We start from the raw sequence: 12,565 nt of genomic DNA, 5'->3' as shown, positions 1-12,565 counted from the left end.
TCTTCTTCTTCTTCTTCTTCTTCTTCTTCTTCTTCTTCTTCTTCTTCTTCTTCTTCTTCTTCTTCTTCTTCTTCTTCTTCTTTTGAGACAGGGTTTCTCTATGTAACCCTGGCTGTCCTGGAACTCACTCTAGACCAGGCTGACCTCGAACTCAGAAATCTGCCTGCCTCTGCCTCCTGAGTGCTGGGATTAAGAGCGTGTGCCACCAACCCCCGGCACCCAGAAAACTCTTTGAACACAGTAAAATGGCAACATATAAAACCATCATACAGAAATTTGTTGCCCTCCTATCTACCAAGGACACACATGCTGAAATGAAACAGAAAATCCCACTTCCAGTAGCCATCATGAAAGTAAAATAATGGGAATAAATCCCACCAAGGAAGTAATGACCTCTGTAATGAAGACTTCAAAACACCCCGAAGAGGTTCATTGCTCAAGAGAGAAGAAGACAGTGAAAGATGGAAGAATTTCATGCTTGTGGGTGGAAAGAATCAGTACTGTGAAGATGACCATTTTAACCAGAGAGACTCTAAAGACTCAAGTAAATCCCTATCAAAATGAAAAATTTTTAAAGATTCGTTCAGAAACATAAAATGCTTAGTCAGCTAAAGCAATTCCGGGCAAAGAGCAATGCTGGAGGTACCAGCATATCCGATGTTAAGTTTATGCAACAGAGCTATAGGAACAAAAGCAGTGTATTGCTAGCAGAAGAACCCACATGTAGAGCAACAGAAGACCCAGACATAAATGTATACAGCTGTAGACACTTGCTAAAAACACTGGGAGCAAAGCTTTCTTAAACAAATGGTGCTGGGGAAACTGGATATTCACAGAGAGTAGAGTGAAACGATGCCATTCTCTCTCACCTTGCCTGAATATTAACTCCATGTGGACCAGAGAGCTTTAACATAAGGCCTGGAACTCTGAAAGTTCTACAAGGAAAGAAAAATAAGAAAAAGACTTCAAGATATAGGCATAGGTAATGACAGTCTGAATAGGACTTCAAAAGCTCAAGAAATGAAGTCAAATACTGACAAATGGGACCTCATGAAATAAAAAAATCATCCGTATGGCAAAGGATATCATTGTTTGGAGAAAGCGGCAAGCTATAGAACGAGAAAAGATCCTTAGCAATTCCATATCTGATAGAGAGTTATTATCTAAAATATGCAAAGAACAAAAAATTGGACATTAAGAAAAACAAATAACCCAATTTAAAAAATGGGAGACAGACGTGTACTGAGAATTCTTAGAAGACAAAGCACAAATGATGGAGAGACAAAGACATGCTCAACATCCTTAGTCATCAGGAAACCGCAAATCAAAACTACTATGAGATTTTATCTTGTACTAGTGAGAATGGACAAAGTCAATAAAACGAATGATAGCTCGTGCTGCTGAGGATGTGGGAAAAGGAGAGAGCTCACCCATTGCTTTCAGGAGGGCAAACTTGGAGAGCCATGATGGAATCAGTGTTACAGTTCCCAGGAAGTTGGGAGTCATCTTCCTCAACATCCAGCGCTCTTGAACATATACCCCAAAGACTTGCTCATCCGTGTTCATTGCTGCTCTATCCATAAGAGCCAGAATTTGGAAACAGCCTAAACGTCCACCAAGAGATGAATGGATAATGGAAATGTGGTACATTTATATAGTGAAATATTGCTTATCTGTTAAAAAGGAAACTATGAAATTCATAGGTAAATGGATGGAGCTTTTAAAAAAAATTATGTATTCTCTTATATGGGGATGTTAGCTGTTAAGTCTTTGATAAGCACTCTATAATTCATATAATCACAGATTAGTGACAGTGAAAGAGACTTGTGTGTGTAGGGGATGATCTCCTTAGGAAGGAGAAATAGAATATATCATTGTAGAGAGATGGGAGGGGGATTTGAATAGGAGAATTAGGTGGGGAGGTGGAGGAGGGAAGAGGAAGTAAGATGGGCCATGAGGAAGTCTAGTACTGTAAAAAGCTTCTTAAAATAGATACACATATCAAAGAAACCTATGTAGAGTCACCAAATAATGGGCGAGACAAAGCTCCAACTGGAGATCTTTTGTAACGAAGCGAAACTTCCAGTGCCAGGAATGGGTCACATCTGATTGAGTTTTTGACCCGAGGAGGGTCTGTGGAAATCCCCAAATAATTCAGGCTACTGCTGAGACTAATCGATTGCCCTCTACAAACTGATGGTGAGGTCCTATTGGTGAAGACAACACTTACATATCTCCTTGAACAGGAAGAAGTCAAACTGGTACCTAACTAGAACACCTGCCCTGAAAGTTACTCTGCGTACAACCATGGGATAAAGGTAAGTACCAATCCAGCTAAAAACCCTGCAATCTACAATGTTGGCCTGCCTGGATGATATGCTGGTGTCATAGTGGCACAAATGTAGGAGTAACCAAGCACTATTTGATTAGATTTAAGGACCACTCCACAAGATGGATCCCATCTGGATGGAACCCCGACACTACTCAGGTGGCCAAGAACTTGAGACTAAATAGGTTATGGACCGAGGTGGAAAACCAAATACTGTCGTTCTGCTAAAAAACATAACAATAAAATGACTCCTAACAATATTCTGCTATATTCATAGATCAGTGTCTCATGCAGACACCATCAGAGACATTTCTGCATACTGTAGATGGGAACGAACGCAGAGATTCACAACTAGACAATGTGTAGAGAGTGAGAGACCTTGGGACACTCAGTCCTTAATGGGATGTCTTCATCAAAAACACTCCCCTCAGGGCTCAGGAAACTGTGCAGAAGAAGTGAAACAGTTGTAAGAGCCAGAAAAGAGGGAGGTCCCAGTGCTTAGAGGGGGACGTGGACATGCACTCACATCCCTAACCAAGAAGCCATCTCTAACTGGCATCTACTTGCAAAGAATTAGTTCTCTCCAGTAGAGTCTCTCTGGGGGTATTAACCATGATTAAGGAGGGCCCCATGCGAAGCACTAGATGGCTAATTGAAAATGAGCTCAAGGGTATTTCTGAAGATTTATTTGCCTCATACTGCTTTGCTTAGGAAGTTTTATATTTTCACTGGTCTTTGCATGTATATTATAGTTCCCAGTTTTGAGTTTTTAAGGGTTTTGCCTTGGTATGCATTTCTTGTGCTTTTTCTTTTGTCAAAAACTGCATTTGTAGGGATAATCTCTTGCGTACTGTGGTGAAGGCCTATTAGCAAAAGGCAGGAAGTGGAAGGTGAGAGTTCCGGTAGACAGGCTGGAACTGTGGGAGATAGTTGGGAGGGAAGATTCATGTGGACTCGGAAGAAGTTGGATGTAGGAGACTGAGGAGAGGTAACCAGCCATGTCGCAGACATAGAAGAGTTTAAACAGGTTAAACAAGCTAGGCAGGGAACAAGCCCAACTAAGGCCTAAGCAATGTACACAAAAAAGCTTCCAAGTTATTATTAAGAACTGGGGTGCTGGTGGGAAAGCATGGGGGGGGGAGGAGAGGTGAGTTCTGGGAGGAGATAGGGGAGAAAAAATTGTGATTAGAATACGTTGTATGGAAAAATATTTTCAATATAAAAGAAGAAAAAAGAATGGGATGTCTTTTCTATTCATACATACAATAGAGGATTAATGTCTAAAGTGTACAAAGAGATTAAAACACTAAACAATGAGGAAGCACACAACCCAGCTTAAAATATGGGCTAAGGAGCTGAATAATGTTCTCAAAAGAAGACATACAAATGGCCAATAAATACCTTTAAAATTGTTCAGCCCCCTTATCATGGAAGTACCCATTTAAGTCTATTCTGAGATTTTTACCTCACCCTTGTCAGAATGGTTGTCACCAGGACAACAAATGACAATTAATACAGCTGAGGATATGGGAAAGAAGAGCATTATTTCCTGCTGGTAGGAGTATAACCAGGTGCAGCCATCATGGATTTCAGTCGGGACATTTCTCTAGTAAGATAAAAGTAGGCCTTCCATATGACCCAGCTATACCACCCCTGGGCATCTATTCAAAGACTCTATATCCTACTGCAGAGATATTTGCTCATCAATTTTTATGATCTATTCACATAGCAAGGGAATGCAATCAGCCTAGGTGTCTTTCAACAGACACGGATAATAAAAACGAAGCACATATACACAGTGGAATTTTATTTAGCCATAAAGAAAAATGGGATTATGTCATTTTCAGGAAAATGGAGAGGACTAGAAAATATTATATTAAGGAGGTAGCCCAGGCTCAGAAAGACAAACACCACACACTCTCTCCTATGTGTGTCTCTTAGCTTCTAATGTTTTATGTATGCATATTTCTGTGGGCTTGAGGGAAGGCAGATGCCATGAGATTAGGGAGGAGCCTATGTCAGGGCAATAATTTATCTTAATACTCACAAAGTTCTGATTGGTTGGATTAGCACCTGCCATTTGTGAAAAAAATTTAAATTCTTAATTATGTTCTAGGAATTGTTGTTCAGAATCACTTCCTGATGTAGTTCCTGGCTGCTGATGCTACGGCAGATTGTGCCATCTTGGTGTTGTACATTTTTCCATATTAAAAAGGTACAGAAAAGAAAAGAGATTGATGTGAAGTGTTCATCGTGCTGAGGGAACCTATGGATGTGCTCAACTCATAAAAATCTCCAGGGCATAAAGGTGTAATAGTGGCACTCACATGTAGGTGGCAACCAAGAGCTGTCTGATTAGACTTCAGGTTCATCCACCAGGAGGCAAATCACACCTGGTATTGGAAACTTAAGCCAGTTTCTCAGGACTAGTGAGGTCATGGAACTTAGAAGAGAATCTACTATAACCACTCTGATACACCAGCATGATTCCTTACAGCCTGCTACATCTTATCCTTATACCCAAAGGTAAGTGTAGCTACCAACCCTCATCAAAGAAGCCTCTCTTTACAGCAAATGGAGACAAACACAGAAAACTACAGCTGGACACAGTTCAGTGATGTACAGGTCACGGAGAGCCCAGCCTCACTGGATTCATCTACATCACAGCTCCTGCATCTATGGACCAGGGAACATCAAGGAAGAAGGGCAAAATGGCAGTAAGAACCAGAATATCAAGAATTCTGCTAAGCAACAGTCCGTCCTAAAAACAGCTGCACAAAAGGGCTGGATCAAGGGCAATGTCAATAAACACATTAACATAGAAGTGGGAAAAATTTCACAGGTCCCACCCCTAGACAAATAACTATAGTCCACTAAAGGCTGCCTGTTGGGAGGAGAATTAGCCTTTCCCAAGAAGGAGCCCTTATTGAGGAGTGGACAACCTTAATAAACCATGTACACACCACCAAAAAAAAAATAAGGCTCCACAGATTGTATTTATATTTATTCAAGAGTATATAATGCATATACATACACATAGACAACAATAACAAAGAAACAAGCATAGCAACTTGAGAGTCAGGAGGACATGAGAGCTGTTGGCTGGGAAGAGTTGGAGGGAGGAAAGGGAGGTGGAGTGATGTAATTCTATTTCACTTAAAATATATTTTAAAAAATTCTAGAGGCTACAGAGCTGTCTGAGTGAGTCAACAAAGCACTAGCTAACATAATGTGGGAAGCTAAGGAGAGGCATGTGACATGGTGGCCTAGAGAGGCCTCTATATGAAGCTGTGAAGGTGAAGCTTGGGTTACCTTGGAGACCTCAAGATGTTGGAGATGCCAGAGTTGTTGGATACCTGTCAAGGGGGAGCTGCTAACAGGGAGTGGAAGAAACCCAAGAGAGAGGAGTGTGCTGTAGTCAACAAAGCTGAAAGAAATTAGAGATCTGAAGAGCGCTTTGACAATAGACGGAGATGCAGAATTTCAAGTTTGCTCAGCTGGTGTTTGGTCTTGCTTTGGTCCAGTATATCTTTACTATGTTTCCTTACCTTCTGTTTTTGGAAAGGTAATGTATATCCTGTGCCGTTACATGTTGGAAGCATCTGATCTGCCTTTTGATTTCGATTTTATTGGGGATTACAGTTAAGAGATTGCATGAATCTTAGAAGAGACTTAGGACTGTACTGGGATAAACACTGTCACAGACTATGGGGATTTTGGAAGTCTGACTAAGTGCATTTTGCATTATGATATAGCTACAGGCCTATGGGAGTCAGGGAGTGGGATATAGTAGTTTGAATAAAAATGACCCCTATAGGCCCATAGGGTGTGGTACTATTAGGAGGTATGGACTTGTTGGAGTAGGTATGGCTTTGTTGGAGGAAATGTGTCTTATTCTCTTCTTGCTGCCTGCTGGTCCAGATGTAGAAGTCTCATCTCTTTCTCCAGCCCACGTCTGCCTGCACAGTGACATGCTTCCTGCTGTGATAACAGACTAAACCTCTGAACCTGTAAGCTAGTTCCAATGAAATGTTTTCCTTTATCAGAGTCGCTATGGTCATGGTGTTCCTTCACAGTAGTAGAACACTGACTAAGAAAGAAGTTGAGTTCAACTTCCTGGAATCCATGTTAAGCCAGGCAGAGCAGCACGTGTCTGCAGCCCTGGCACTCCTGAGATAGGATAGGAAGCAGAGACAGGAAAATCCCCAGAAGTCCTCAGGCCAGCTAGAAGCAAATAGCAGGAAGGGGAGGCTCTTCACTGGAGGATGTCCTTTGACCTCCAGCACACACACACACACACACACACACACACACACACACACACACTCCACTCCACTCCTTTTCACTAAGTTGAAAGAGGAAAACATACCATTTACAGTAATTTCAAACAGAGATCTTAAGTGATTATTCTAAATAAACTCCTGGCTAAAAGATGTGCGCACAGCCATATGTCCCTTGTTGGTTCTTTGGTTCACTCATTTTGTTTTTCTTAGCTAAGATTATAGACCTGGAAGCTAGCCTTGCTGGGTTCCAGCCACGGGTCCCTCACCAGCCTATGACTTGGCATAGGTGGTTAAAACGCTGTGCCTCAGATTCTGTATTTACACATTTGGGGAATATTGATAGCATCCCTTGTGACTTTGAGATGGCAAGGAAATGGGTTTCTGGGTATAAAGCTTTTAGAACAGCGGCCAGTAAAATGCTTGGTGGTATTAGCTGGTTCACTGTGTGTGTGCATGTGTCTGAGTCTTTGTGTATGTGTGTGTATGAGTGTATATGTGAATGTGTGTGTGTATATGCCTGTGTCTAGTATGTTTGTATGAATATATGTGTGAGTGTATCTGTGTATGATTGTATTTGTGTATATGTATGTGTGTGTGTGAATGTGCTTGTATGTATATATGTTTGTATTGAGTGTGCCTGTGTGTGACTGTATGTTTGAATGTGTACCAAGCTTCCTAAACTAGTGTACATTTGGAACACACTTGGCCTTCTGTAGCTGCAAGTTTGGAGCCCCAAATTCCAACTGTGGAAAGAAAAGCTTTGTGTGTGTAGGGAGAAGTAAGCTTCTGAGACATATAGAGCGCTCCTGTCAGGAATCCCTACCAACACAGAACTGCTACTACTTATATCGTGATGACATTAGGGGTAGTAAGTGATCTGGAGATGATAAGATAGTCTTTAATATATGTGTGGGAGCAAATGTTCTCCATCTGTATAAAAGGCTTAAACACCCGAGGGGTCTGGCATCCCCTGAGAGTTCTAGGACCAGATCCCAACACCCGACTGTGCAGGGGACAGATGTGATGTGTGACACTTCCCCAGCCCCGTAGTCTAGTGTGTGTTATAAGTAGAGACGATGATGGTGGCAAGCTCTCTTGGTAGAGAGCTCTAGACCATGCTCGCAGGGGAGAGGGCTAGCAAGAATGGGGGATCTGAATGGAGCATAGCTCATTGTGCAAAATCAAGGCTTCCCTTCCCTTCTGGTGGCTCTCCCTCAATTTCTGTTTGCTGTTCTTGCAGACAAACACCTTTCCCTCTGTATCCATGGGTATGGGAAGAGGACTCCAATGCCTTCTATGTTTTTTGTTTAAAAAGGACAATTGGGTCATGTCTTAGTTAGGGTTTTACTGCTGTGAACAGACACCACGGTCAAGGCAACTCTTATAAGGACAACATTTAATTTGGGCTGGATTACAGATTCAGAGGTTCAGTTCATTATCATAAAGGCAAGAACATGGCAGCTTCATGGCAGGCATGGTGCAGGAGGAGCTGAGAGTTCTACATCTTCATATAAAGGCTGCTAGCAGAATACTGATTTCTAGGCAGCTAGGATGAGGGTCTTAAAGCCCACACCCACAGTGACATGCTACTCTAACAAGGCCATACCTACTCCAACAGGGCCACACCTTCTAATCGTGCCACTCCCTGGGCTGATCCTATGCAAACCATCACAGGTCATTTTGACAGGGTCCTTGCTGCTCGAAGGTCTAGGTTCTTGGAGTGAAGGAGAAACGATCAAGGGAGTCAAGGGCATGTTTCTGGAACATGGGTTTGAATTGTACACCCCATGGTCAACGAAAATGGGCAGAAGGGAGCAGTCGGCAAAAAGAGCAACTTCTGGGGAGCCCAGTGCAGAACAGACCCATGTTCTCATAAACACTAAAGCATCTTTAGGTCTGGAAGGGGAGGGGAAGGGAAAAAGAGAGGTAGCGACACGTGGGTGAGCTTGCCTGTGCACTTGCAGGCCAAACCTAGGAGAAGTCAAAACTTAGTGAACTACAAAGAAGGGAGCTCATAGCTCCCACGATGGGGTTTCTGCTTCTTTATTTGGAGCGTAGTTACCTGGCATCTCCATCAGGCTTCCCTTTCCCCGCAGGGAGCAGGGGAAAACCGTGACTTTTAGCAAGCCTGGCTCTATTTTCTTTTTCTGAGTTGTTGCTGTATGGGCGAGACCTTAATTCAGCGGAGATGATCAGAGAAAACCTGGAAACAAGCTGACTCCTCCTAGGGTTTTGGAGACTACTGGTTCTTTCTGCTGCCACTCTTTTGAGTAAGATGCTGTTCTATGCAGGAAAAAGCCCCCCATTAGAGCGATCTTCTACGCATCTTTCATTTCAGCACTTACAACATCTGTCTAAGGGAGGCTCTCTGCACAGCATTGCCTGGTATTTTTATGCATAGATACTGATGAATAGGGTGTGGGTTATCCAAAGACGAGTGGGTAGAGTCAGGGCGCTGTCCCCTGGCGTCCTGGTGCCAGGCGCAAGCAGTCAGTAAAGCCTTACCTCCTTTCCTTCTTCCACAGAAAGAGAACTTGGGCTGGTCCTCCTCACAAAGGGGATAGGAGTAGTTCAGAATAGAAGAGCCTCTTGCCACCAGAGCTATGTCCAGAAACAGCTTTCTGATGTCCTGTCCTATAGAGAAGAACAACTTCAGCACTCCATGTTTCCCCTGCAGGGAGGTCACTCAGGGCTCGATGGCACTGTCTAAAGGAACTCTACTGCCTTCGGCCTGCTGTATGTGGGGGCGCACCGCCCTTCACGACAGAGCAGCATTTCTAGCTTAAGCGTCCACCTGTTCAGGATAAGGCAGCTCACTGGCTACCTGTCCCTCTTGATACTCAGCTCTCTGACCTATCAATGCCTACAAGTCTGGCCTTTTGTGTTCCTTGGCTCCATACTGCTATTTATCCGCCATGATACTAGCAAGGCAGGGCTGGGTCAGTGCATTCCCACGGCTGTTGAGTAGTGGATGCCTCACACAGCTCCCCGGGGAATTCCAGTGAGCTCTGCAGGCAGCATCCATTTCTTTCTGGCCCTCTTTCCCCTCTTTTGTCTTTCATCCATCCCTCTTCCCCTCTTGGTTTCCCACCGGTAGCATTTCTCCAGACGTTGTGAGTCCTGACAGTGTGCAGAGTTATAGGGAAACCTGGTCACATGAGAGTTCTTGGTCTTTGAAAATATCCCCCTCATTTCTCTGGAGTGATTCTGAGTGCTCGGATTACTGAATGCTTCTGCTCTGTTTTGAGAAAACTGGCCTTCTACAAAAGGGGCTGCTTTAGTAGCTATGACAAACATATTGGTTTACTGTAATGGCACAGGCAACCAAGAAACTACCAGGAAGTATGTGGGCTCACATCCTGGGGTGGGAGGAAAGATTTAGCCCCTCTCCCCCCCATGTATAGGAACTTCCACTAGTTGTTTGGGAAGCAAACTAATGTGAGTAACAGACCATGCTGTGGGTAGAGCAGATTTGTTTGTGGCAAAGGTAATAAGCAAGCTTCTTTTCTGTAGCAACCAAACAATCACTTCTTGCTTCCTTCCTTGCTTCTCTCTCTCTCTCTCTCTCCCTCTCTCCCTCTCTCTCTCCTGTCTATGGTGACCAGGAGTTGACAGTATGGAAATGAGCATCTGAAACCTCTTTAATACAAAAGCCCAGCATTTTATGACCATGAGGGATTAACTAGAGAGGGCTTGTGAGAGGTGAAGGTAGGACAGTTGATACAGCCTGCTGTGCTAAGTCAATGTGAGTCATGGTATGTGCGGAGGAGGAGGAGGAGCAGGAGGAGGAGGAGAGGAGGCCCTGCTATCCTTCAAGTCAGGGTAATCGCATCTACTTACTCAGAATGATGCCAAATCTAATGTTGAGATTTGATTGGATCTGCTTGGAACACTGGTCAATGGAAAGGCCAAAATCCTGTAAGGGATCTGCCAAAGAGGACATGGAAAGATTAGTCTTGAGTACACCACAAACTCATCTGCAAAATCTGCACTAATGATTTTTACAGGATGTACTGAAGTGACCCATACTTAGAAACATCTGGAACATTTCAGCAGTTCCTCCCAGTCTGTCCACAGTCACTGTCATGCTCACACTGACAACAGGGCCTCAGGAACAGATGACAAGTTTAGTACTTACTGTTTCCATCATTGCTTACATTCTTTTAGCCACTATCGTTAATCTTGCTGACAGAGGGAGACGTGTGAAGATACTCAGTTACCATGAGCCTTTACAATTCTGCTTTACCTTATGTCACCCCATCCCACTCAGTGCCCCCTTTCTGCTCTATGCAAGTCATTATGCTAAATAGTTAGGGGCTAAAGATAATGTGTTTCGCATGTAATGTTTCTTTATCCTAATAGCACCTTATGAACCAGAATAAAGAGCAGAATGAGCCTTCTGTCCCTACCCTGAGGCAGGTGGCAATGTACACACACACACACACACACACACACACACACACACACACACACGCGCGCGCACACAACTCCAGCTCTCTGATTCACTTGTATACTTTTGTTTCAAATGTTTCTTGCTAATTCTTGCCTTTTGTGAAGTTTCCTTCATAGTGTTGAGAGTAGTCATTTAGTCTCTGTATTCAAAAACCCAGTTGTGTCTTCTAACTGTGTAAATATGTCTAGTTATCCTTCAATATCCATTAGAACACATCAGGACACCTATATACCAAAATCCATAGATGTTTAAGTTCTTGATACAAAACATCCAATTTCCATAGAATCTATGCAATCCATATATATATATATATATATATATATATATATATATTCTATGTGTATGTATATACACATATATATTCATTTTTAAAATATATGTGTGAATACCTACATGTTTGTATGTGTACCACATGGGTACCTGTGAAGGCCAGAAGGAGTTAGATATACTAGAACTGAAGTTTACAGAAAATCGTGAGCTGCCATGTACCCATGTGGTAAACATACAAACATGTAGGTATTCACACATATATTTAAAAAATGAATATATATATATATATATATATATATATATATATATATATATATACCCTAAAATGGGTTCTGTGCAAACCCTTTTAACCAGTGAGTCATGTTTCCAGCCTCCTCTCCACACAGCTCTTTAAAGTCATTCCTAGGAGACTTACAGTAGTTGTAAGTGTGATGCAGTTGTGTGATACAAGACAGACGCAGTGTGAATCATCTTACGCTGTTATGTTCAAGAAACACAGGAAGATGTCTGCACATGCTCAATATACTCATATTCAAATACTTTAGATCTGTTTTTGGTTGAATCTGAGGATGTGGCAACTGTGGATATAGAAACTCAACTGTATTGCTTTGTAATTTGCTCCGTGTGTCTTAACCCCGTAGCACCTAATGTAAACTTAGATTTAAGGCAGGAACTAATTTTGTGTCTTTTATTTTTCATTTCCTTTTCTACTGTGCTTCTTACTGGGCCTAAGTGAGGAACGCCATCTTGAACTGAGTACTTGCTAAGAATTTTCAACCTCCCTTCTCAAACTCCCCATTACCCAGCCCATCCTAGCGATAGGCAACCCACAGACGCACATGATGACTATGAGTCTGGATCAGTCACTAAGCTAGCCACATCTCAGCTCTGAATGCAGCCTTTGTACTTTGCTTTGTGTGGCTTAATGATTCCTGTGTTGAATGCAGTCAGGGGGCTGGGGAGAGATGGAAGCCGGGGCCAGGGAGTGGGCTTGCTTCTCCACGCTTTTCAGTGGCCCTTGCTTCCAATAGATGCTTCTCTTGCACTTTCCTGGAACCAGCCAGGCTCAGCTCTGTGAGTCCCCAGATCTCTGCTAAGTAGTGCCTCGGAGGTGGTTACCCTACTCTTGCCTTGGACCACAAGGTCTGCCTTCCAAGCACCCAAGTTTTCATCCCGCCAGCTTTTGCCCTTAGCTCTCCCAGTCCCCGAGGAGGCAAGTCTAACTCACGG

The 12,565-nt window shown here is 43.0% G+C and overlaps 1 protein-coding gene across 1 annotated transcript in view; it reads right to left on the bottom strand.

Moving 5' to 3' along the window:
* Ly86 (lymphocyte antigen 86) overlaps positions 1–12,565 on the bottom strand; it is a 67,675-nt gene that overhangs the window by 26,876 nt on the left and 28,234 nt on the right. Inside the window, exons 2-3 of the mRNA XM_021215986.1 lie at positions 10,453–10,539; positions 9,118–9,246 (exon numbers count right to left, since the gene is read on the bottom strand). Of these exons, the coding sequence (XP_021071645.1) occupies positions 9,118–9,246; positions 10,453–10,539 (216 nt within the window). The remainder of the gene's footprint in view (positions 1–9,117; positions 9,247–10,452; positions 10,540–12,565) is intronic.

The sequence above is a fragment of the Mus pahari genome, chromosome 16, assembly GCF_900095145.1.
Source record: "Mus pahari chromosome 16, PAHARI_EIJ_v1.1, whole genome shotgun sequence".
NCBI classification, from domain to species: domain Eukaryota; kingdom Metazoa; phylum Chordata; class Mammalia; order Rodentia; family Muridae; genus Mus; species Mus pahari.
This window is presented reverse-complemented; position numbering and strand designations above follow the sequence as displayed.